Here is a 25,895-nt window from a genome sequence, read left to right on the forward strand (position 1 = left end):
TGAGAGGCTCAGATGGAAGAAAAACACAAACATTAGCTAACCTGTGAGATGTATCCTGGGGGGACGTGGATTGGGGGGATTGAACCATTTGGGGACATCATGGGAACCTCAGCAGGACCTGCGGGGGAGGAGAAGAATTATTTACTCAACCAGGAGGCTAAACTAAATTCTCATTTACATTCGTCAATCGACAGTACACATGCAGGGACACAAACACAGCCACACACAGTGAGGGACAGGCAAGTGCAGAGTGACACACAGATGTGTCACACTGTTTAGTAAAATGCCCTTTATTCCAGTGAATCAGCTTGTACCAAATGTAAATGTAAGCCATTCATTTCCTCTTATTCCTGGCAAACAGACTTAAAAGAACAATTCACTCCCAAATCTAAGATGCATAATTTTCCACTTACCTGTCGTGCTATTTTTTAATCTTGATTGTTTCGATGTGAGTATGTGAGTGTTGGAGATATCTGTCTTCAGTCCGATATAATTGAACTAGATGGCCCTCTGGCTTGTGGTGCTCAAAGTTTAAACAAAACAATTTGAAAAACTCAACAGCAAATTTTTCTTTTCAGAAATCATCAAGTTAAACCACAGACCTTGTTGTGAGCAGTTTAATGGAGGAACTATTTTCTTTTTATTGAACTACACCCGCCAACTATCAACTATATATGTGTAGCAGGAAGCACGCATCTACTGCTAGCCGACCTAACACCATTGAGCTCGCTAACATTACAGCTCAGCTGATGAGGACACCATTAATGTTTATATCTTGCACTGTCAAAAGCACGAACCTCTCATCCATGAGCTTCTTTCTGCGTGGTGATACAGTTTTGTGGGTGTAGTTCGGTCAAGTAAAAAATAGTTCCTACTTCAAACTGATCACAAAAAGATCTGTGGATTATCTTGAGTAATCGGGTCATAATTTCTGAAAAAAGACATTGCTGGTGAGGTTTCGAATGTATTTTTTGGCGCTATGAACATCACAAGCTGAGACATCTCCACAGCTGATATCTTCCACACTCGGCAACTCACACCAAAACAATCAAGATTGATAAATAGCACTACAGGTAAGAGGAAAAATATGTGTTTTTGTTTTTGGGGATGAATGATCTCTTTTAAGCTCTTAGAGATGACGATGTCTGTAGCATTATGATGAAATGATGTAAAACACATGAGGGCAAACAAACTCTTAATAAAAAAAAGAGAGCCTCTGCAGCAACGGAATCTAATAGAATTAGCAGATTGAAAATGATGTTGACTTTTCCACAACCCATATCTGCCCCCCCCCAAACTCTCTCTTCCTCCGTCTCTCTGTGATGGAGGTCTGTGGCTGGTAAAGTCATTGGGACCCCGTTGGGACAGCTGGAGGCAGAGCTGGCCTCCGAATAAATCACGCTGCACACACACTGACATACACATACACACACACACACACACACACACACACACACACACACAGGCAATTACCTATATTAACAGTTTAACGTGATTTGCCTTAAAGGGCCATTTTATCCAAATTATAAACCAACCTCTGGTAGGTAAGTGAAAAAATAAGCTTTTTTCTCATTTGTAATTTAACTGAACTGACTCTTAACTTTTGTTAACATATCTGCATTTCTTTCATTTTCTGTCCCTTTCACACGGTCCCATTCCATATATTCCATCCTTAAACAACTTCTCTCTTCATTTATTCTTGTTTCACAGCTTTTTCTTTCCTCCATCCTTCTTTGTACCTTCACTCTTCTACTCATACTTAACCCTTGGTTAAAAATCAAGCAAACTGGCTTGATTTTGTTCAAAAACACGAAGGCCATGAACAATGAAAGAAGAAAGAAAAGAAAAATTAACAGAAAATTAGTAAAAATAAGTGGATGAATGAATAAATAAACAATAATAAAAATCACAATAAAAAGTGCTTATAAATGATAATAATTTTGTAACATATTTTAAATATGTAATCAATAGTTGTGAGGTTTTTCCCCTTGCTTTTTGCTTTTTTCCCCCTAGACATTTCCCTTGCTTTATAAAAAAAAATCTAAATCTACTAATTTCTTGCAGTTTGTGAAACACTGATTACCTAGTTGCTCAATGCCTTTTCCCCATGTTCTTTTAAAGAATTCACACCAATTTGCTCTGGGTTCAAAGGGTTAATCCTGCTTTTCTTTCGATCTTTTTTCTCTCCTTTCCCCCTCTTCCTCCATCTCTCCATCCCCATTTTAAGGAATTCCTCCTGCATGATCCTCCTCTCTTTCCCTCCCTCCACCTATTACTCACATCCTTCGCTCCTTCCTTTCATTTGAAATATTACTCATTTCATCCTTACTAATGTCCCTAAGTCATTCTCTCCTCTAAATCACCCCCTCTTTCCTTCTACCCCTCCATCTCTCACCCACCTCCCTGACCTCTCACCAGCCAAACAAACAGGTAACAGTACAGTAAACACACACACACACACCTACGTACACAGAAACACAACCTGAGCAAAGTCTGCAGTGTGAGTGAGTGTGTGTGTAGTGACTAGGTCACAGGTATGGAGAGACAGACTTCCTTCAGTCCTGTCTGCTCCCCTACTATGAAGACTAGCAGTGGATATGAAAGTCCTTATTGAGTAGAAGGTCATAGCATGGGGAGAACACACACACACACACACACACACACACACACACCTCCTCTAAAACACTTTCCATCACTGCTCATAGTGCACTTTCCCTCCTGCTCACGCACCGTCCCAAATACACACTCTCTCTATGTGTCTCAGTCGCCCTTTCTCAGACACACATACACACACTCTTGACAAACAGACGTGTGTTTGGACAGTCCCTGCTGCCTCTGTGCTCTTCACTCAGCAAACAGCAGCATTCCTCTGCTCACATACACACACACACACACACACACACATACACACACACACACACACACTCGCAGTGAACATTCCCATCCCTGGCCCCCAGGACTGGACCCAACAGGCCCAGCTACCCCCCAACCCCTCCCCAAAATACAAGACACTCTTTGTCCTGCCTCCCTTCACACACACACACACACACACACACACACACAGCCGTAAGTCATATAATATTAGACTGTTTGCCATTTAGAAAAGCTCAGAATAATCAGGCAGATGAACGTGTGTCCTCAATAATTCCCATGTGTGTGTGTGAGCACATAAAAGTGAGAGTGCTCCATGATCCACACTGTGGTAACGTCACTCGCCTGGTTTGCCTCCAGCTTTGCCCTATAAGCACCACAAACAGTCACGACTTCCTCTGCCTAATCTCGCTGGAATCCCAGACAACACAGCGAACACACTCCACTCTGCCCCCCTATTTGTCATTCATCTTCCATCTGTTGCTTCTTCCGCTTCCGACTACCGGAGAGGTCAGGTTAGGGATCAGTTATGAGGTCACATCCTGCATGTGGGATGACATCACAGTATTACCTGAGCAACTAAAGGGCATACGCATGTGTAATCTGGTCCTTTGAGAGACATTAAAGAGGGTATCCGGCTCCGGTTAATGACTTTCCAAAAAACAAATAAAAATCCTCATTACAATAGGACCACATATCCCATGCTTCCTGTCACAGTTTGGATGCCACCTGTTGCTCATCCGCTCCTATACATTGCCAGCATTCATTCTTGGGATAAAAAAAGGAAGAAAGAAAGAAAGATCAGAGCTGGGGGCAGGTGGTAATTTAATATTTTCATTAATTGGCTTTAAGTGATAACAAAATCATAGTGTTATCGTTTTACACAATTCTGATGCTGAAATTAATGACTCCTAGCAAATTTTAATGAAAAACTAAATTAGTCATTGAACAGTTTTCCAGAGGTCAAGCCTCATGCCTCATGATGTTTGATGAGTTTGTTGCACTGAATATCAATTAGATTATGTAATTTCACTGATATCACAAAAATAGCCTGTGATATCAATGACACTGATTTTAACCATAATGCCCTGCTCAAAGTGAATACATTAGAGCCGTCATGATACCAGAGTTTTAAACTTCAGTACAATAGGGTTAGGGAGATACTAATATAAAAATAATATTACGGCAAAAAAAAAAAAAAAAAAAATCCTGCACACAGTGCTGGTACAGAAAAAGTCACTGAACACACGCCTTCAGTCACATGGTGGGCTCTTTGCTGGAGAGAATGCTAAAACAGCCACAGGTTGAGCACCAGTTGATTTTCTTTGTTGTTTTATCTGTGCAGCCTTGGGTTAAAAATCTGACTGTAGAACTTTTTTTTTAGCTTCAGTATCTTTATATAATTACTGAGGTTGTATAGTTTTAAAAATCTACACCCCTACACCCTCTATTTGTATATGTTTTAATTTAGTTTTAAATGGTGTGATAGATTACCAATGGGTCTGACCTGCTGAAGGACTGCATAAACTAAACTCAAATAAGATAAATGTTATATACCAACTATAATTCATGATTTTTATCACACTTTTTTCTCTCACTTCCCATATCTGGTTAAGGATGGCAAACTGAAGTTGTGCAACACCACTTCTTCTGTATGACTTAACATTCCTGCTGTGATGGTCACTGAAATCAATGTGAGGTTTGTGGTTAGATGTGCATTCGTTTGGGGTTCAGTGACGTGTGCATATATTTGTTTGAACCGTGGTCTAAAGCAACCAATATGACCACAGGAATGATGACAAATACTGTAACAAAGATAGACAAAATAACAACAACACTGACACACAAGGGGAAGAGCAGAGAGGAGGGCAGCCAGGTGGTCAGTGAGAAACACTGTTGTCATGAGGAGCAACAACCAAATTAACAGACCAATGACGTGGTTAGACCGAATGTTTAGTTAGTTTTCTCACCTAGTAAGGTCCATATGGTGGAGTTTGTGGTTTATTTAGTGACAGAAAAACAGTTTTTATTTTAGTACTAGTAGTGTTTTGTATTTGGAAGGAAAATGAAGTTATTGCAGCTACGAGGGAACTGTCAATCAAGCGTAATTTGACCACGACCTGAGACCTGAGAGATAGATTGAACAGCCAAAACTGTTTCTGAATTTGATTTTCTGACAGTTATTTTTGTCTATAATAAATAGTATGATTTTAGAGATTTTAAAAGAAAACGTGCCTTTGAACCCCACTTGCAGGTTTTAGGGTTCTGAGGGTATTTAATTTGAATACAAAATGCAACCATTTCAAGTTGCATATCCCTCTGCTAAACCAAATCAAAAAAACATATCTCCCTCCCCAGCGCTTAAAGATTTATCTTTAGTGCCTCCCCTGTTTTGCACTAACCCTCTGCTCTGAAAAATAATGAACAGTCCACAAAAAAGAAAGAAAATAGGAAACAGACATGTCGATAGGAGGTAAGACTTTTAAAAATTGGAAAGAAGAAAATTGCAAAAGTGGAAATGTAGAGCAATTATGACCCCGAGCTTGTTGTGAAAGGACAAACTTCATGCTAATCTAACACACACACACACACACACACACACACACACACACACACACACACACACACACACACAAATTTTAAGTCTCACCTCAAAACATTTGAAGCTGAAGATTTACACAAGAAATATACACACATGTCCATTGTAAACATCCTGTTTCATACACACAGAAACACACATGCACACTCTCTCTCCCTCTTTCTCTGTCTAGCAGTCAATCTCATAGGCTATCTTATAGCCTACTGAATCACTCCCGAAAAAACCCCCCAAAAAAACACTAACTTGTGATTTTGTCCAGCTGCCTGTGCATATACATTCACATACATACACAGACAGAGGAGATGATGCAACGTTTCATCAGATGTTTCCCATGATACAGCTGTCAAAGACAGCTGCGACCAGGCCCCCAAAGAACAACACACACACACACACTCACACACAAGAAGAATCCTCATCTCACTCACGCCCACTTACTTACATCTGCAATAATGCACCAACATATGCACACTACATAAACACACACTCATTTATCGGTCAACAGTGCTGACAGTGAGTGATTACTGAAGATGTGTGTGTCAGTTTGGGCTCTGTCTGGCAGACTGAAGCAGTATTGAGCTTTCTCGAAAGAAGCAAGAAACTTTCTCTCCTCTTCATTTCAGCTCTGCACATGTGGTCACCACATTGAAAGGAAACACAGACCCTCTTGGGAAGGCATGTGTGTGTGTGGTGTTGGTATCAGACCAAAGGAGCCTGTTTGTGAGCTGACCTACATACAAAACAACTGCACTCAGATGGGTTTCCCAAAAACACACAGATAAAAAAAAAAAGTGTTACTAAACAGACAGACCTTTAAAAAAATGATTAATTTTATCTTTAAAGTAAAACACACAAACACACACAGACACACACACACACAGTCTTTGTATACCCTATCAGAGCCCCATGGAGGCAGCTGTCCAATCTAGATGGGTATTTGTATTCCTGTATGTGTTTTTGTGTGTGCATCTGTGCGTGTGTGTGTGTGTGTGTGTGTGTGTGTGTGTGTCTGGGTCAGTTGTGACGTGGCGTTGCCTGGAAGTTATGTAAGCATCAGCAGGGTAATGTTATCTGTCCTCGGAGCTCCAAGAGCAAGACACTCCCACGACAGTTTCCTCTACCGCCTGGCCAACACACACACACACGCACACGCGCACACACACACACACACACACACACACACACACACACACACACACACACACACACACACACACACAGAGTAGAGCATGGCCAACTGTCATATTTAAGATATAAAAATGATACAAATCCTCTTAAATCTTTAAGTCAACTGCTACTAGAAACTCTGGAAGAGAAAAGTAGACAGGAAGATAAAAAGAGAAACACAATATGGAGCATAATGGGAAGTGTAGTGAGAAGGAGAAAGAGTGGAGGAGAGAGGATAAAAAGACACATAGAGGGGGAAAAGAGAGAGAGAGCTTGCTGTTGCAGGAAATGTGGGAGACAACTTTAAAATAGCACTGTCTACTGTATATAGACATCCCGGATTGGCCCTACATGCACAAACACACAGACACACACACACACTAGAGAGCCCTTTGGTCCATCTCCGGTGAGTCAAGTCCGGCGGACATCTTTGACCAGGGGCAGGGTGAGGCTCAGTGATGGGGGAGGAAGTCAGGACTTCCTGAGCTGCCCTGCCCTTAGTAACGACACCAACACTCCACAGAGTGACGCAAAAAACTAGCACATGCATGAACACACACACGCACAAATGCACACACAGCTGATGTGCTGCATGTAACTAACATCTTTGCACACAAGCATAAAGAAACCCACACCCACACTCCTGATCCTGACTGTGCGACAGCCTGTAATTTGAGCGGGCTGCTGATTTGCTGTGGAATGTAAATCATAAGCTGGAGAGCTGCTACGTTTGAACACTGGGCCTTACTGTATGTACATACTGTGTGCGTGTGTGTGTGTGTGTGTGTGTGTGTAGGTATGTGTAAGCACATTCCTCAGGACGAGCAAGCCCCTCGACTTTTAGCCTCCAAGCTCAAAGTTGCATAACATGAGAGAATAAGACGAGAGCATTCTCCGTCATGCCAGCTGATGAAACTATCAACGCCATGACAACCTCATCAACATCTGACATCAGCATATTAAGAGAGAAGAAGAAACAGTCGCTTTGAGGCTTGTAAACCCGGGGTTGCATTTTACTAGACCACTGGCTCGAGGCTCATATTTCAAATTAAGCATGCTTTCCTCCATGCAGATTATGAAAAAAAAGAACAAAAGTATTAAGGCTTTTGCAACAGTGGAGAAAACTTTCCACCCCTGGTTGTGCAAAATGGTCCTTCCGAGCCAAATGCTGTATGGGGCCTAATGGTAGAGAGGTCGGCTGCCAAACAGGACTGCCAGACTTGTGCACGAAAGTCTTCAGTTCCATCTCTGGTTGTTTGCCCGGAGGCTGTAAAAGTGGTTGTGATCCTCGTCCCTGGTTGGCGAGGGGATTCAATTCCATTGTAACCTTCTTCAGCCTCTCTACACTGTCTCTACATAATGGATATCACCTGGCCACCTTAAATTCTTTACTTCTGGAGATGTATTTCTTCTCTGATTCAGAGAGGAAAGTTAAATTTGACAGCAAGACATGTCTATTTTTAAAGGAAAACAGAAGTAAATAAACTTGAGAGTTGTTGTTAGACATAACAAGTGTCTTGACATGCAGTCGTTAAAAGTGACATCTTGTCAGCTCAAGACTAATGTTTCCAGTAACATTATTATATTTCTGCACCATCAATCACTTCAACACATAAACACATAATTTTGGAATAAACACTTCATAAATCTAAATAAGTCTTGAAATATTTGAAGCACTTGAGCAGTGCTTGATTTATACTCCAAGTCACATATATTTCCTTGAATGTCAGGCTGCCAGTCTCAAGGAGTTTTCTAAAGACTTTAAGAAGCTTTGGCATCTTTTATACTTTATTTATGACTTTTAGGTTATTTTATGTAACCTCGCATTTATCCAGGTTATTCCCAATGAACTCAAGTATGTTTTGGGTTGTTGGGTATTTTTTTACAAGGGAGAACTAGCCAAGACGGCAGCAGTGCTTTAAGTGTTTAACACTCAATAGCCCCAGAGCACTGGAAAACATGTGCAAGTTATTATAATTTTAACACCCTTCTTTTCTTTCTTCTTAAATTTTTGAAAATGATTTAATTCCAGATGGGGAGCTTTGTCTCCAAATGTGATACACCCATTTTATGGAAAAAAACTTAACACATTAGGATCATCATTATTAAGACAAACAACAGCCAGAATGTAAAATCATTGAAATATTCTTTAACCAAGATCCCAGATGACTACTCTAAAGATCTTTTTCTTTTGGTAATATTGGATTGTACTGATCATTTTGGAATACCTTTCTTCTAAAAAAGAAACATGTCCCTTAAAACCAAGGCCCTTAAAATTTTAAACTTTGACTTATTTCAAAGAAGTAGTGTCCTCAAGGGGTGCCAGGAGGAACCCCCACATGCAAAAATAACTTAAGGTTGATAATACTGTGTTTAAGAGGCTGTGGCACGCTAATTTTAAGTTAATGCAGAGGTAGTGTTATATCTTAAAACTAGGCAACCAAAGGCATCCATTGGTACCAACCATATCAGTATAGCTTGTTGGCAAGGGGTCTGAATAATGCTCCAAGTTTAGGCTACATTTTGGTGAGGGAACATCTGGCATGGCCATTTTCAAAGGGCTCCCTTTAACTCTCTCATCGAGATGTCTGAATGATGCATTTTATGAGTACCCACAAGTCTCCCCCAAAGGACTTTTTCCCAGTAAATGTTTTATTCCTTAAAATCAATGTAGTTCTTCAAATTAAAAGCTGCATATTTTTCTTTAGAAGAAAAAAGACAAACAACCTATTGGAAGAAAAATGAATCGCCCAGCATTTAAAAATACATATCACTTAACAACAGGATGATTGCTGTGAAAGTCAAAATGTTAACTGTACCAGTATTAGTCTTGGCACATCAGATAATTAGTAACATTAACTGTAAAATAACAAGACAAAACACATTGTTAACTCTCCATATGGGCATACTTTTCTGTATTTCTGTTTCCTATATACTTCAACAGCAGAGGTGAGTTCATGAATTCAGTTTTGGCTTTTGCTTTTGGTGTACCACCTCAAGATTTTCAGGGGTCCCGTCTGGCCACCACTATGAAAAATTTCTGAGAGCACCACTGTTTCAAAGGGTTAAATTTCCTAGAATACCATCCTAACGTCTACATCTTATCCTGCCCTGATCGCTGTGTAAACGGTCATTAAGCATACAAGCCCAGATCTGTTTAGTGTTCAGCTTGAAGCCTGGGTGCCAGCCCATACCTCCACCCAGCCCAGATCTCTCTCCGGTTCTCCCCCCACCCAAAGGAGGGGTGCTGTCGGCCGACCTACTTCTGCTGCTGGGTCTGCTCCAGAGGAGAGCAACGTAACGTCTGGAGGGACGCTGAGCCCAGCCATGCTTTGTTCTCAAGATCTCTCAACATGCACAAACACACACACATGCCTTCACAGCCACACACTCGTGTGGACACAGATGTACGTGGCTCACATGCACCAACACAAACACATTTCAAAAACCGCAGACATACGCCTAGATTAACACCTGGGCATATGTGCATAAACTTTTAAATGTCACACTGACATGGACACACACACACAGCTGTTGGTGCACATTTGACTTGTGGAGCGCACTGACATTTGAATAGTTTACCCTGACAGAAATCATGGTCACCTTGGCACAAACAACATACAACAAAATGAGACACGCACATCTGCAAATCCAGACATAACAACCATGAACACGCACACACATACACACACGAAACATAGCTAGATCTTTCCCAGTATTATCACATGAGGCTATTCTTGGGCTTGGAGATATAATTGTTTTGGGTTCGGTAACCACACAACACACACTGCATGGAGCGACATTCTCCACTTATCATTCTTGCCGCCCATGCATGCGGGCACGCGCAGACTCCTGACATACATGTGCAAGCATGCACGTGCACACGCAAATACACACAATCCAGACACTGATGACTCACTGTATCCATTCCCTAATCAACTCTACATGTCTAGAAGGAGAGAGTGAGTGAGAAAAAGAGAGAGCAAAGAAGTGCAACAGCTGTTGGTGTGTAAACAGACCCAGAGTCTAACAATCATTTCCTGCCCTCCCTCCTTTCTCTTTTCTCTCCCTCCTTTGAATCCTCGAGATGCAACACATTCTCAAACCTTGACCTACTATAGGAACAGCAACAGACTCAGTCATTACTACTCATTTTTTCCCACTCTGTGCACAACCTGCTCACTTTGTACCCAGCTGTACTCCTCTACCACCCTCCCCTCACTTTCCTCCTTCTATCTCTCCACATGTTAATGTGGGGCATTTCTGGTGTATGAGTCACAATCTTGAACAGCATGGAGCTTGTGTCCACCGCAAAGAGCAGAGAGAGTGTGTGTAGGGTGAAAGAAAGGAGGGGGCAGAAGAGAAGCCGTGTGAATCTCAGTGGAAAGAAAGAAGGCAAGACTGGAAGTCCTAGATTAGCAGGGACTTTCCCCCGCTCCCAATCTTTGAATTCCACTGTGTGTGTGTGTGTGTGTGTTTATGAGTGTGCACATCCTATGGCTGATCAGACAAGCAAGGAAGTGCAGTGATTAGTATGTAAGTCAACTTCTCTCTTAGACCAATATCAAACCCGTTTCTCTACCAGTCCCTCCAATCATTCCCCAACCTCCGTTTTTGGGACATCCCACTGATTGACACACACTTCGCCCCCAACCAATCAGATCTAAGCAAAGGGAAAAAAGAGAGGGGCTTCCCTGTGAAACCTAAACATGCATAATGTAAACAACCACATGTGTATTCTGTGCAGCTGTGCAGGAGGCCCCATCGTACTTGTCTGCTATGCATCCCATTACCACTTGCAGCTAAAACAACCCCATTCATTTATTGATTTATTAAAGACGTATTTCACCGATATAAAGAGGGCCCTCACATAAAACCAGGCCATCTCTGCAGTTGAAAGATGCAAATATTTTTGGGAATTTGTGCTAAATCACCAGAGAAAACAGGAAAAGGATGCTTTTGTTCAAGAGGTAGAAAGAGGTACCAGAATGCAATGCTCCTGCTGGTGGATGACGTAATGTGGACTGTCCATGTGAAACAACGGCAGCCGTCCTGATCTCATATTACAGTTAAACAGAAAGCTAAAACAAGTTTCTGAAAACATTTGAGATGAGAAACATGCAACTCCGTAACAGAATCTTTGTGTGTATTTGATCAGCACTGCTAACCGTTTCATTTCAGTCATTAATTTATTTAGCACAATCACATGGTATGGAGCACAGTTAGTTACACTGGCGCATACTGCTGATTCATACTGCTAATTCAATAAACTAATAAATAAATATTTTTTTCTTATCATATTAAAATTATACCAGTATTACTGTGTATGATATGATATGATATGGCACACCCCTGGCCTGTGGTTTGAGCAACAGCCCCAAGAGCCAGCAAAAGTTTCGAAAGTCTACCACAGTTCTTCTTCACATAATACTGCATTGTTTTGGTACAAAGCTGGTGGAAAATCAGCAAAGTATCCCTTTAAGATTCAACCAGTCTAAGTAAATCTAATCTGAAATGCTGCATGAGCAACATGTGGAGAGGATTTTTTTAAAGGGCCCTTGAGTGTTATGATGAATTTAATTCAATAAAAAAAAACAGCATGCAAATCAGCAAAACTTCAGCTGGACTTTTGAGACTTAAATTAAAAAAGAAACAAGATCGATACCACGAGAGAAGGAGAGACAGGGAAGCAAGGGAGGAAGTGAAAGAGGTCGGAAAGAGAGGGAAAGGAGGAGGGAACGAGGGCGGAGGGAGGGAGAAGCGCTCCAGCTGTACCCTGAGCTTCAAGGGAGCCAAGAATTTCATCCCTGGAAAAGCTCTCTTTCTTTCTCTCTCTGGAAAATTCTGCAAGCTCTCTACTCTACACAGCTGCTGTTCACACACACATCCACTTTCACACAGTCTTACATACGAAGACAGACACAGTATTCTCCAGAGTTTTGCCCACTCTTTCACGGGCCAGGCCCGACAGCAAATAAAGCCTTCCCAGGAGCTGGCAGACCAGACCAAGTCAGCAGCAGCAGGGGTGGCTGGGGTCATCGCATGGAGGAAGTGGCCTCGCCCGGAATGCATGGCAGCAGACACGACCAGACATGCAGCGTCTGATTCTCCCACTCTCACTCTATCCCTCCTTTTTCTCTCCTTCTCTCCTGCTTTATTTACCTTCCTTCATTCTATCATTTCATTTCCACTCCATTTCTTCCTCCCTCCCTTCCTCCTTCTGCCTCCCTGTGCCCTACTGTGTGAGGGCATTGGGTTTATAAGTGAGCACTGGGCAGGGCATACAACAACAATCAACTCTCTCTCTGTCTCTCTCACACACACACACACACACACACACACAAAAGTCAAGTTCTTAAGTACTGTGTGCCAAATGAACCAAACCAATCCTCTCTGTCCTTTTGTTGCTTACAAAGAACATTAGAGTGGAAAATACTGGAAAAAGAGAAAGACAGGTATGCCACACACTCACTCACACACACACACACACACACACACAAACTGTGCCCAGAGGGACTGCATTCCATTACACACCACCTGGAGTGAGAGTCCGTTCCCATGGTGACCACTTTCCCAAAATCCAAATGGGACATAACACAAAATTAAAACACACACTGACACTAAACACACCTCAAGGACTGGTTTTACAGTTGGCCCAAGGGCATAAAAAATTGCAGGTATGTCCTCTGCAAAAAAGGTCTGGCTGCAGATGCGTGCGCCCAAACACACAGTCCACACACACACACACACACACACACACACACACACACACACACACACACACACACACACACACAGAGGGTTTCATTATTATATAATCCCTTACCATCATGTGTCTCTCCACCCATCATCCCATTACCCTTTTTTCCAGCAAAGCATATTCCATAAATATAGACTCAGCAGTCGTCACCAATTTTATACATAGAAGGGAGAGAGAAAAAAATGTACAGTGATGTTTGCACTTCAAAATACAAGACTTCACTGTCTGAGCATTATTGCTTGCTATAGCAAAACTTTTGATATGGTTTCTTGTTCTGAAAGACAGATGGGAGATTTAAATGATGGCTGGCCTGTTAGGAGAAGGTTCGGGGAATACAGAGTGAAACCTACAACAGTATGATATTTTTGAAAATCTCTCACTGGCATGTCGCCATCCATTGAAAACAATGTATTGTCAAATTTGGTTAATTTCATCCCTTTATGGGTTGAGAAAATTCCTGTGCTTCTTATGCTAAAAAAACATTGAATCCTATTGGAATACCTGAAAGAAAACATTGTCACAAAGCTAAAAACACACCTCAACTCATGAAAAGTTGTTGCTTTGGACATATATTTTTCCACAGGACCACATTCAGATAAATCAGTCAAGATTACTGATTCTTTTCACAGTATCAGTTCCTTCTAATTAATACATATAAACAACAATTTTTAAAACTTTTTTGCTAAATTTGCTGTCAGATTCATTCAGATTTGACAGTTGCTACCCACACCACAAAAACTTATCTTTAATGCATCACCAGTCATCATATATACTTCATTAATAATGCTGAATGAATAAAGTTAAAATATTCATCTTAATGCATGATTCAGCATCCCACTTGTATGTAGGTACGCTTTGTAATTTCAATATAATGTTGATGGTGAGACGTTGCTGATAAATTATGAAGCAGAATTTAATTTTAAAGTCTTATAATGTTTACGATTGAAATATGCTTACGGAAAAGTTACGGCACACAAGCACTAATAACCCAGCTGGACTGAAATTTTGTGATTAAGTGGATCTTTAAATTATTACATTACAACATTACAACAACCTGACTTCAATTCATCACCTCCACATCTGCGTCACCAATATTACCAATATCACCTTTCTCCAAAATTTTTCCCTGCAGGTGAGCACATTCTCCTGTCAAGTCAAAGTTGGAATAATTTCCAACCAAGCAGCTCATGAATGCACAATTAGCCGGCTGAGGTCTCAACTTAAATCCATCTCAATCACTTCTAGTTCACTCACCATAGCAGACGGCATGAGCATTGCCCTACAATAACAGCAAATGGAAAAAGGCAAAAATTCATGAGTACTCAACTGTCTGGTTCAAACCAGACAGTAAAAAGGGTAAAGATTCGGTAGGTCATTTTTGCCCATCACTAGTCAAAATACAACAAGGTATAGGTGAACTAAATCATGTCTGTAAAGGCCCCATATAGACAAAAAAATGCCCAATAAAAGCACTGCATGAATATGCAAAACACATTTAATCAGCCATGGGATTCATTTTGCCTGTGGCTACAAGCAAGTGGCATAACAATACCAACACTCATTTTTCTAGTCACACACATCCAAAGACACACATCCATACACAACTGCACACATTTTTTGTTAAACATTTGGGATCAAAAGACATAATACCTTAGATTATATAACATGCTATTGTTATAGATTATATGAAATAAGGGATAAAGATATCTAATACTTTCTTTTAAATATATGAAATCAGGGATCACAACACAAAATAAATCCATTTCATTACACATACAAATCCACACTGAGAATACAGACGTCAGCCAACATTCTTATACCAGTCATTTTCAACCCTGCTTCATTTGATGGTCACACTGTCCCATATATTCTGGTTGGATTTGGATTTTACAACAGGTTTGAAAAGTTCCCAAAACAGCCACTTCTGGTTACAAGCAGCGACGGGACTGTCCGAAACAGTCCTCTAAATTAAGCCCTTCTAGGAAAAGAGTATTTGTGCCTTTACCCCCAGCTTGTTTAGAGCCATCTGGCTCGGTGTAAACACAGGCCGCGAGACTTTCCACCATATTTCTCTCAACCAGCTATTTCCATTTACATCAAAGGGCCCTGAGTGTGGAAGTGCACACTCCGGGAGAAGACTGACTGAAAGAGAAGCTCAGCGTGCTTGTGTAGTGATGCAGTGAAGCCAGAAAGAGGAATATCAGCATCGTCCATCCGACTCAGACAAACACTGAAGCGGGGAGAAACTGAGACAAGCGTAGTGAGACAAAAATAGAGAAAGGGACAGAGAGGCTGAATGATGAAAGGGCAGAAAAACACAGGGTATATCTCAATCCCCTTCATCATCCCCTCATTTTAGTTCCTCCCACTTAAGAAACGTGGAGACGATGCAAGGAGGTGGGAAATCGAGGAAACACAAATCATCTGAATTGACGTCAGTGACTGATCAGACACTTAATGTGCATGACTTGCATCTGCATTTATCAATTTGTTTTTGCTTGTAATGCATTATCCCTGGTTTATCCCAGATTCTGATGACGCCTCATAATTTGTGATTGCAATTAAGTCACTGAGGCATTTTGTAAAAAATAAATAGGTCTGGTTCACTGTCACTTCTGTCTGGCACAGTAATTGATCTCTGCACTCTCAAAGTATGGAAACAATGCCAAGAGACAATTAGAATGACAACCGCAAGAAAACTGTACTTTGTCATTAGGGATGTCAGTTTCGCTTAATTTTGCTTTCAATAACCCAACAGTTATCAACCACTTACTATCTGGCTAATTTTTAATAACAAATAAGAAAAATTAGGTCTTTCCTTGAGGCTCGGCACTCCATTGACTCAATGAGCTTCACAAAAAAATTCAAAGCCCAATATATTTAGAGGTGGTGAAATTTTGATGTTTTGTGGTGTAAATTTCTTGCCCTTTTATTTTCTGCTTGCTTTGCTGACAAAAGAGCTGGCTAGCCATTTTAACATGAACAAGTTGCAATGTAGTAGTTGCATTTCTACCATTCTCAGAACAGCTCTCATTGGATCCAAGTCAGTAAATTGAGGAGTAGCAACACTAACCTATAGGCCGACATACGTAACCGGTTTAAAAATAATATCAGTAGCTAACCAATAAAGGGTTAACTATTTTGTTATACAAGCTGTAGGTCTGTAAAAACAGTAAACAGAACATTTTTTATTATTCCACCTGAGTTATTGACAATATTTGTCTATCCACATCAGTAATTTAATATCACTGCAGTGTGATGTGGTTTCAATGAAGCATCCAATTACTGACACATTTCCAATGGCAAGTGTCTGTCTGATAAAAGACTTCTGCCTGGAGTCTACACTTGTGTTATTTTCCGTCTAAGCGACTCTGAGCACAAATAAGGTAAGTGGAACGTCCTTAAAGACCGATCGATTTCAGGAGCGCAGAGATATGAAATAACAGAATTAGGATGCACCCACAGAGGGAGAGAGAGGAACAATGAGGGAGACACAAAGAGGGAGAGCAAACAATCAGTACACATTTGCTGGTAAAATACAAGACAGACCATGGCATGATTCATATTCTGCTCTGTCCAGATGACACACATGCAAAGAAACATGTGCGCACAGCTGGTGCAGTGACCACATCACTGAGGTCACACTGGGAGCGTCCACTTTGACCATTGTTTGTGAGAAAAACAGGCTTGGCTTACCAGACAGCAGCTGAACATAGGACTACATTTTCAATTGCGCCACTCCAGAAATGCCACACTTGATCATGGTTTTGTTTGAAATTTCGAAACAGGGAGTTTTGGGGTCTCCAAATAATTTTGAGCATCAAAATTTCATGAGTTCTGGTGATTTTTCATGCACCAATGTGTGCCTTTTCTGCATTAATTTATGTCTTTTAGTATGTCAAAATAAAAGTCTTCTGCTACTTTTATGTTTATATTAGGGGAAAAAAAAAACAAATTTTCTGAATGTTGAGGGTGACATGTCCACTGCGCTCCCCCCAAAAACTGAACAGAAACTGAAACTTATCTAAGCTCTTGTTAAACCAAGAGTATACGTAGGTACAACAATTTACCCAGTTGTACACTCAAGCACTGTCTTTGGGAAGTACTTGAGTGTACAACTAGATAAATGAGACTTGGATTATACCGCACAAGTTGTGTGGGAGGTTGTAAACACGTGTTTTGATATAATTTTGCTGATGTTAATTTTGGTCCCCAGTCAATTAGTAAATCTATATATTCACCATTTTCCATGACGGCATGCAAGAAAAAGTTTTCTTCACAAATTCATTGTTGACTTATTGATCTACATACGGTTATTTCATGGGCGGGTGAAGTATTCCTTTAATCTCAAAGGACAAAGCACTCTACAGCAGACCTGCGGTGCCCTCCATGCCTCATGACGTCACGTCCGCCCTGGCAGGACACAGCTTCCTGCTCTTCACCCCATGTCCTCATCATCCCTCATAAAAGCCCAACAAAGAGCAAACAACACAGCAAACCAACACAGCCTTGTAAAACACACATAGAAACACACACACACACAAACGCACGCACACACACACACACACACACACACACACACACACACACACACACACACACACACACACACACACACACACACACACACACACACACACACACACACACACACACACATTAACACACTCACATTCCATAGCAGGGTGCTCTAACACACCCTCTAGAGTTTTGTTCTTTGATGTGAGTGTGGGAAAGCTCAGGGGAATGGTCTTAGGGGGGGAGGGAGAGAGAAAGGGGGGAGAGGGGGAGGGGAAATAAGGGAGAAGAGTGGATACATGAGAGCAACCCAATGAGACGGTGAGAGATAGCCTGGGAGCTGGGGGGTGGGGAGGGGGGTCAGTTGAGGCTGACCTCCGAAGCACCGAGAGGTCAGTCTGTTTAAACATGGGATGGAGACATGTGGGCACTTACACACACACACACCCACTACATGCTAATTAACGAGTGATACAGGAAGGGATTTAAGATTCAGTGTGGCACAAAGACACACCCATTAAGTCGTAGAAGCAAAATGACACAGACTCAGAAAGAAAGCAAGAGAGCAGGGAAAGCAACATAAGTGACAAAACTGCTGAAAGTAACTTCTACATTTCAGAGCAAACCTGAATTATCCGACAGTGCATGGCGCAGCTCTAAAAGGATTTTATGTGCCCTGAGGTTATGGAATTTGTTAATAAAATTCTGTGTAAACTTGCAGTCCAAATAAAAGAGCATAATTCAGCCAGCAGTATTTAGTGGTGGTGTGGCTAATGAGCAGTACTTAACATCAATCCAACAAATACAATAATCTCTTCGCTGCTTTAAGGTAGAGGCAGAAAAGAACCAAAGAAGTGGAGAGGAGAAAAAGAGGGAAAAAGACGGAAAGCTGAAGTCTCATATGAAAGAATCTCTTTCGGCTGCTGCGTCGACATCTCCAGGCTGGTTCTGCCTTGGCAGAGCATCTGTGCCTGTGTGTGTACGTGTATGCATGTTTGCATGCATGCACCGCAGTGCAGCAGCTAAACAGAGGTTACTTTATATAAAAGCTGGTCCCTGGTTGTGCCCTGAGGTCTCTGTAATCTTGCTCTCTGTCACACACACTTGCACATAAGCACAAACACACACACACAAGCATGCGCAAAAAACCCAGAGCTCTGAGGTCTCAGTAATCACACCAAGTCTCTGTCTAAAGAGCGACTCAGTTCGCCTTCAGAACACACTGCCACACTCCACCTCTCATTAAACCCGGTGACCTCCTCCAGATAGAGACAGAGCGAGAGAGAGTGTGTGTGTGGCCCTCCACATTAATAATATGTGCATTCAAACATGACCCTGAGCCCCCAGCCACCCGCCCAATTAACTGTCGTTGACTGTAGTAAAAGGCACCCAAAAAAGCACAGATACACACTGTGCCTGATGCTAAATTTTGCATGCAAGTGCACCCGCACAAATAAACAGTCAACCGCCAGACCCCAACTACGTCAATGCTGTGTCTTTTTGCAAATCAGTGTCCCATTAATCTATTCACTGTGCACATGAAACCATCCTTTCATCTGTTTTCATCCATCTTTCCACAACTCATTGATCCATATCTGAACATTTATTTGACAACTGTATCTGCACATCTTTACATCCATCCATCCTATCAAGCACTGTTACTATCTGGCATTATCTGTGTCTCTAAGCTCTGCCCAGGGCAATCCCTCTGATTTTCAGGGAAAAATTGAATTACATGGCGGGCAGAGAAAAGGAGGCGGGCTGTAATTAGTTACAACATAGTGTGTAGGGTGGTGGAGGTGGAGGGGTTGCAGGAGGGGGGCGTCAGCATCTGAGCCAAAAGTGCTCTCACTCAAAGAAAACCTTCACAGAGGGCAAAGAAAGAGCGAGAGAAGAAGTGAGAGATGGACAGATTGGAGAGAGATTGAGAGGAAAACAAAGGCGCCCTTTCAACGTTTTCTGAGCAACAGCTTACTCTGCTGACATCATCAAAGTGAGACGCGATTCCACAAGCGCTGGGGAATTCCCCGTGTTCCTGCCACCTCCTTCCGTCTTTTTAAGAGCCTCTAAGTGGCTTACATTTCCACTCTTTTCATGTACTGATATCAGATGCAGCCGGAGAGTGAGACAATGGCTGCCCGCTCTGTCCCAGTCCGTCACTGACGATGCTTTCAACTTGTATTTATTAATTTGGCGATAACAAATATAGATGCGAGCATTTCCCCCTCACTTTTCTCACCCTTAGTGCTGCATTATTGCCTGCTCTCCTGCAAGACTACAATAAAGCACTAATCTTGAGTTTGTGCACCAGTGTCAATCAAACACTTTGAATATTACAGCTTATAATTTTAAATTTTTTGTACAGTTTTGAAAGAAGAAACTTAGAGCCAATGCTTCATCACAATACTGCTGTGTGGTGATGCAGTTGAAAGATTGATCCAATAATATGCTGGTGGAAAGTTAAAGCATTCTCATTTTAAGAGTCAGCTCCTCAACTTCCCAAGAACTCATGCTTTCACCTGTATCACCTCACAGTAAAGAAAAACTAGAATGATATTCCCTGTGTCAGGGACAGTTCACCCCAAAATCAGTCAATCATTTTTTTATAAAATCCAACCAGCGATGTGTCTTCCAGAAATCGTGATTTTTATGTTACTCAAGATAATCCACAGACCTTGTTGTGAGCAGTTCTATGTAGGAACTATTTTCTTTTGAACCAAACTACACCTGCAAACTGTATCACTGTGCAGAAGGAAGTGTGCATCTACTCATGGGCTAGAGGATCGTTCTTTTGACAGAGATGTAAACATTAATAGCATGTTACGTTAGCTAGCTTAGTGGTTCTTAGTGAGTGAGCAGTAGATGCACGCTTACTCCTGTTTTCTTTCTATCATACTACACCCCCCGACTGTATCACCATGCAAAAGGAAGTGTTCATCTACTGTTAGCTCACCTCACCTCAGGGTACAGCTCAGCCGAGGAGGATGAGCTTAACATTTACATCTCACACTGTCACGAGCCTCCTGTTCATGACAAGATGCACACTTCCCTCGGCACATTGATAAAGTTGATGGGTGTAGTTTGGTAGAGAGAAAATAGTTCCTACATGAAACTGTTCTTGACAAGGTCTCTGGATTATCTTGAGTAACCAGGTCATGATTTCTGTAAAGAGACTTTGCTGTTGAGTTTTTCAAATGTAATTTTTTTAGCACCACAAGCAAAGTGCCATCTAGCTCCATTATATTGGAGAAGGCAAACAACTCTACGGCCGATATCTCCAACATTCTGCAACTGACATTAAAACAATCTGGACCAACAAATAGCACTACAGGTAAGATGAAAAATATGTTTTTTTTGATTTTGGGATAAACTGTCTCTTTAAGCCAGTTTAAAGTCCCCATTTTTTAAATAAAAACTCTAATAAACAGAACCCAATTGCTCCCATGGAGGTACAGAAAAACATAACTTAAAAAACACACATTATGCTCTAGAAATATTGTGAAGTTGATTTGCTGTTTTTTTAAAGATATTACATTCTTGTAAAAAAATTAAATTGCATTTTGAAACATCATACATCTTGTAAGCATGTGCAGCCAGCGTATAATTACAATTATGGGAAATACTCAGTGTCAAAGTGACACACATCAGAGCAGCCACCAGGCCACATGTTAATATGATAATATAATAATACAGCATGGGACGGGACTCACCCTGGATGCATTGCAGTGAGCCGTCCTCTGCCCGGATGGTGAACGTCTCCCCCGGGTTCACCTGCACCAGGATTACCTGTACCAACAACACACACACAAAGAACCACACAGTTAAAAAGCAAACATCAGATTACCTGATTAAAATCAGAAGGTAACAAGGGAAAAAAAATCTGCCATGTATAATCATAAACATACATCCATCTTCAACAATCACAAAAACTGGACAGACTCTCTGCTGGGCAGCCAATAGGCTTGCAGATGTGACATAACACACAATAAGCACTGGATCCCAGAGTAGGGCGGACACAGAGTTCACACACATATGAATGAGGTGTTAGATAAGCTAATGGTGAGACAATGCTGCTGTCTCACACACCCTGATGGGAGAAAAGCCTTTCTGTTTAAACCACACTGACTGGCAGGAAACCACTAAAACCAGTGCACACAAATATTACACACACTAACGGATGCATTTATCACAATTTAAACACACAGACAGGTGAACACACACAAATGAAGCCGGAGGATGTGACACAGTTTTGATTCCCCAGTGTTTCTGCTGAATATGCCGGAAGGGAGTGTGCATGCACCTTACCGTCATATTCTCCGCATACAGATTGTTGAGAGTGTACACATGGCTGTAGACATGAAACAGGTGACCCTCCATTACACACACATGTATTCAGGCACACATGCATGCACACGCGAGCACAGCCCCGTCTATGCTCTACAGGTGTGCCGTTGTAAAATCCTCATATCCTGCGTTCCTCCTGTAGTGTCTGCATGCTCTCCCATCTCAGCGCTAACCTGCTCCTCTCCCTCAGACACACACACACACACGCACACACACACTTCCTGCTCTGTCTGCTGCAGCGGCTGCTGTTGCTATGGGAACCCCAGCATAGTACAGGGCGACCCATGTTTCCCAAGGACTGAGAAAACCCCCATTTCAAACCATGTGGGTGGGTGTGTGAGGAGTGATGCGTATATATGCATGTGTTATGTATAAACTTACAAAAGCCAACATTGTAGTATGTGTAAAACAGTCATATGGCATATTTGTTATGTTTCAATAGAATGATGAGCTGAGGCTTATAGTTAAATACACTCACATAATTTAATTTAGAAGTTAGAATAAAGACAAACTGACAAAAGAATGTCTCTTACTTTAAAAATATGCAAAAACCATATTTTTAAGTTTAACTACTTCTATATTTTGATTCAACAGCATAAAACATCTGACTGGCTGGGTGTTTTTTTCCAAAAACCCTCTTTGGCTAGGCTATCAATATTTTTTTTTTTCTAGTTGAGGATCACTTTTATTTTGTCGACGTCTCCAGGCAGCAGTTAAAAGCTGTTCCAGGTCATGCGAACCTTAGCGCTCAATTTGGTTTCATTATTCAAACCCCATTTTTTGTTTGACTGTTCACATTATTTTTTAAATGTGGCCAAAATCAGATTTCAGTGTAAGCTGCTCATATGCTGAACTGACCCCGTGCACAAAAGAACAATACGAAAGCTGTCACACGCAGCGTGGAGGCCACTGAAGCCAGCGTATACGGTTTCAGTAATACATTGATGTGCAGTGGAAGCCAGCAGATTCATTAGCAGATGATAACAAGGACAAGTATGAGGTGAAAGAGAGCCAAATTTTTAATTATAGCTTTTTGTGGAGCGATGGCTGCTACTTCCGCATGGTGGTGTGAGTGGATGAATCAGAGCCAGGAGTGGTGGGATCGTGACACGAATGGCTTCACATAAACCAAGTGACTTCTGACAGAGCAAGATTGTGATGAATGTCATTCTTGAGTGACGTTAAGTCGCATGAACTCTGACATGACTGTTCAGACTCAGGCCACGTAGCAAAAACCTCAGACATGTATCTGATTTGGGATCACATAAAGTGGTCGAAATAATGATTGAAAAGATGAGATTCAAAGTGGTTTGTGTTTTTCACAGTAATGAAAAAGAAATCCAATCTGGCTCACAAATGAGCAACAACAAAAAAATAATAATAATTTGGGACACTTTGGCCTGCAGTCTCAACATATGCAACATTAACATAACTCAACTTTGACCACAATTTATGGAAAAGTGTGTCAACAATAACCCTGAGTTTTGGGAGGCATATTTGATAAATAGCCAAAGTGATGTTGTAAAAAATTCAAAGTTTATCTGAAAACCCAGGTATACAGTTCACTTAATTTGTCCACAAAATAATTTTGAATATTATTATAATATTTCTGGTTTCTTAACACAAACTATTTTCCAAATGCCTAATCTGCCACAAATTTAATGTCACCAACTACCTTGCCAATCCAGTTGCTAGATGTGAGAATGTTGGAAACATTTTTTAGATTGGAAAATAAAAGGTAGAGAAACACATACGATGAAAGAAACGATGATGAATTTGATAACAATTCAACACGCTCAACTCAATTATGTACAGGGAGAAAACCGTTCATATTGTCTGAATACTAACAAATCTGTGTATTATTTTAATTCATAAAAGGTTCAAATTCCAATAGCAAGTAATGTAAGTAGACACTAACTCCCGTTAGTATGCGGATAGTAAACCTCCCGGAACATGTTTTACTTTTGCAGAAAGGAAAATGAAAGAAACCCTCAATGAGAAATCCCACTGAGTTACAGTTACCTTTCTATTTCAACATAACAACCACATGAAATATTGTAGAATGATATGCTCTTACACTGTAACAGTGTATCTGATGTCTTTGCCTGCATGCACCGATTAAACACAGACACAGATAAACACACATAGACAGGTGTAGGCAGGTAGACACAGATAGACAGACAGGAAAGCTGATAGACAAAAAGCAGACAAACACAAACACACAAGTATGTGCTCAGACTCAACACAGACACTTGGTGCCCACGCAAACTACCAAAAAAGGCTAAAAAAAAACACACACGGTGTATGACAGACCAAGAAACAAACAAATACACACAAACATGGACACATGCATGCAGCAGAGTCAAATCTATATAATCATCGGTCTAGATCCCTGATTCCACACTGGGAACCAAGTTTAAACTGCAGGGTGTTACAATAAAAAGAGCTCCCTAACTGCTGTGTGTTACAGCCAAAACCCTCCCTAACTGTTATGTCTCGCAGCCAAAACACTCCCACCATGCTTCCTCTGGGCTGTGGGGGAACAAACCGGGGACGATGCATAAACATCATCATGTCATCAACCGAAAGCACACGGTGTTAAAATGTATCTGTGACAGCAGGATAAGACCCAGGTCAATTAACTGTGATGCTTTTAATTACATCGATCACTTCCTCTCGCCTGTGCAGAGCTCGGGTGGGGTTTTTGCTCTTTGAAGGTGATCCAGTTGGCTCTGCAGCATCTGATAAGATCAGTCAGCCTAAGAGACGCGGTAGAATCTTTTTCCACAGTAATTTAAGCTAAGGCCTGGGATCCATCAATGGAGCCAGTTATACGCTGCGTAAAGTAACGTCCCTCGGACTGAATGATGCCAGTGTGTGCGCCTGCATGCGTCTGTCTATTCTTGTTCCTGTTACATGACAAACCCTTTACTGTAACAGCCTGGCAACTGTTCATTACCTGTGGCAGCAACACGTGATGAAATGATAACAAAGAGAAGCGCTTGCACGACTGTTTAGATGTGTATTCTTGCATGCATCTGGTCCGTGTGTGCGTGTATGGCAACACAGGTATGTTGAAAGGAGGTGGATGCATTTGTGTGTTCATTCTGCATGCAAATGACAGACGTGTATGTGTGAATCTGCATGAGTGTTTACCTGCTGCGCTGCGTCACCGTTAACCATGTGAGGCATGAGAGGGACCTCCCCGTTCAGGAGGGGGGGCGGAGCCAAGTCCAGTGGAATCTGGTCTGTCATCATCATTGTGACGTACATTCATGGAGAAATTCACTGAACTGCCCTACCTGAGAAAGTACAGAGAGAAAGAGAAAAAAAAGTGGAACAGTGCACGTCAGTACTGTTATGTTATTAACAGACACACACGTATAGTGACCAAAAAAGGGACCTGAATCTATTTTTGACATAGAAAGCGAAAACCAGATTAGGTTTTTCCCAGTACTGCTTTAAAGATTCCAACACTTAAAAAATGTCTACTATAAGAAATAAGGGAAGCATGATCTTAACTATCTGCAGCAGTTGGCCATATTTCAAACTTTCATCCAAAGGTATAAAATATGCCTGTATATAGCCTATGTATAACCAATAAAGGGCACAACATTTGATAATGCTGGACAGAATTTA

At 41.3% G+C, this 25,895-nt stretch overlaps 1 protein-coding gene across 2 annotated transcripts in view; it reads right to left on the minus strand.

Annotated features, from left to right (window-relative positions):
* The window catches only part of fndc3ba (fibronectin type III domain containing 3Ba), a 122,130-nt gene that overhangs the window by 63,187 nt on the left and 33,048 nt on the right, over positions 1-25,895 (minus strand). For both annotated transcript variants that reach the window (XM_088087695.1, XM_042500169.2), the window contains exons 2-4: positions 25,413-25,558; positions 21,623-21,698; positions 42-118 (exon numbers count right to left, since the gene is read on the minus strand). In XM_088087695.1, coding sequence (XP_087943821.1) covers positions 42-118; positions 21,623-21,698; positions 25,413-25,529 — 270 coding nt within the window. In that variant the 5' untranslated portion in view covers positions 25,530-25,558. The remainder of the gene's footprint in view (positions 1-41; positions 119-21,622; positions 21,699-25,412; positions 25,559-25,895) is intronic.

This window comes from Plectropomus leopardus, chromosome 14 (assembly GCF_026936395.1).
Source record: "Plectropomus leopardus strain MGB_pleo_1.0 chromosome 14, ASM2693639v1, whole genome shotgun sequence".
Lineage (NCBI taxonomy): Eukaryota > Metazoa > Chordata > Actinopteri > Perciformes > Serranidae > Plectropomus > Plectropomus leopardus.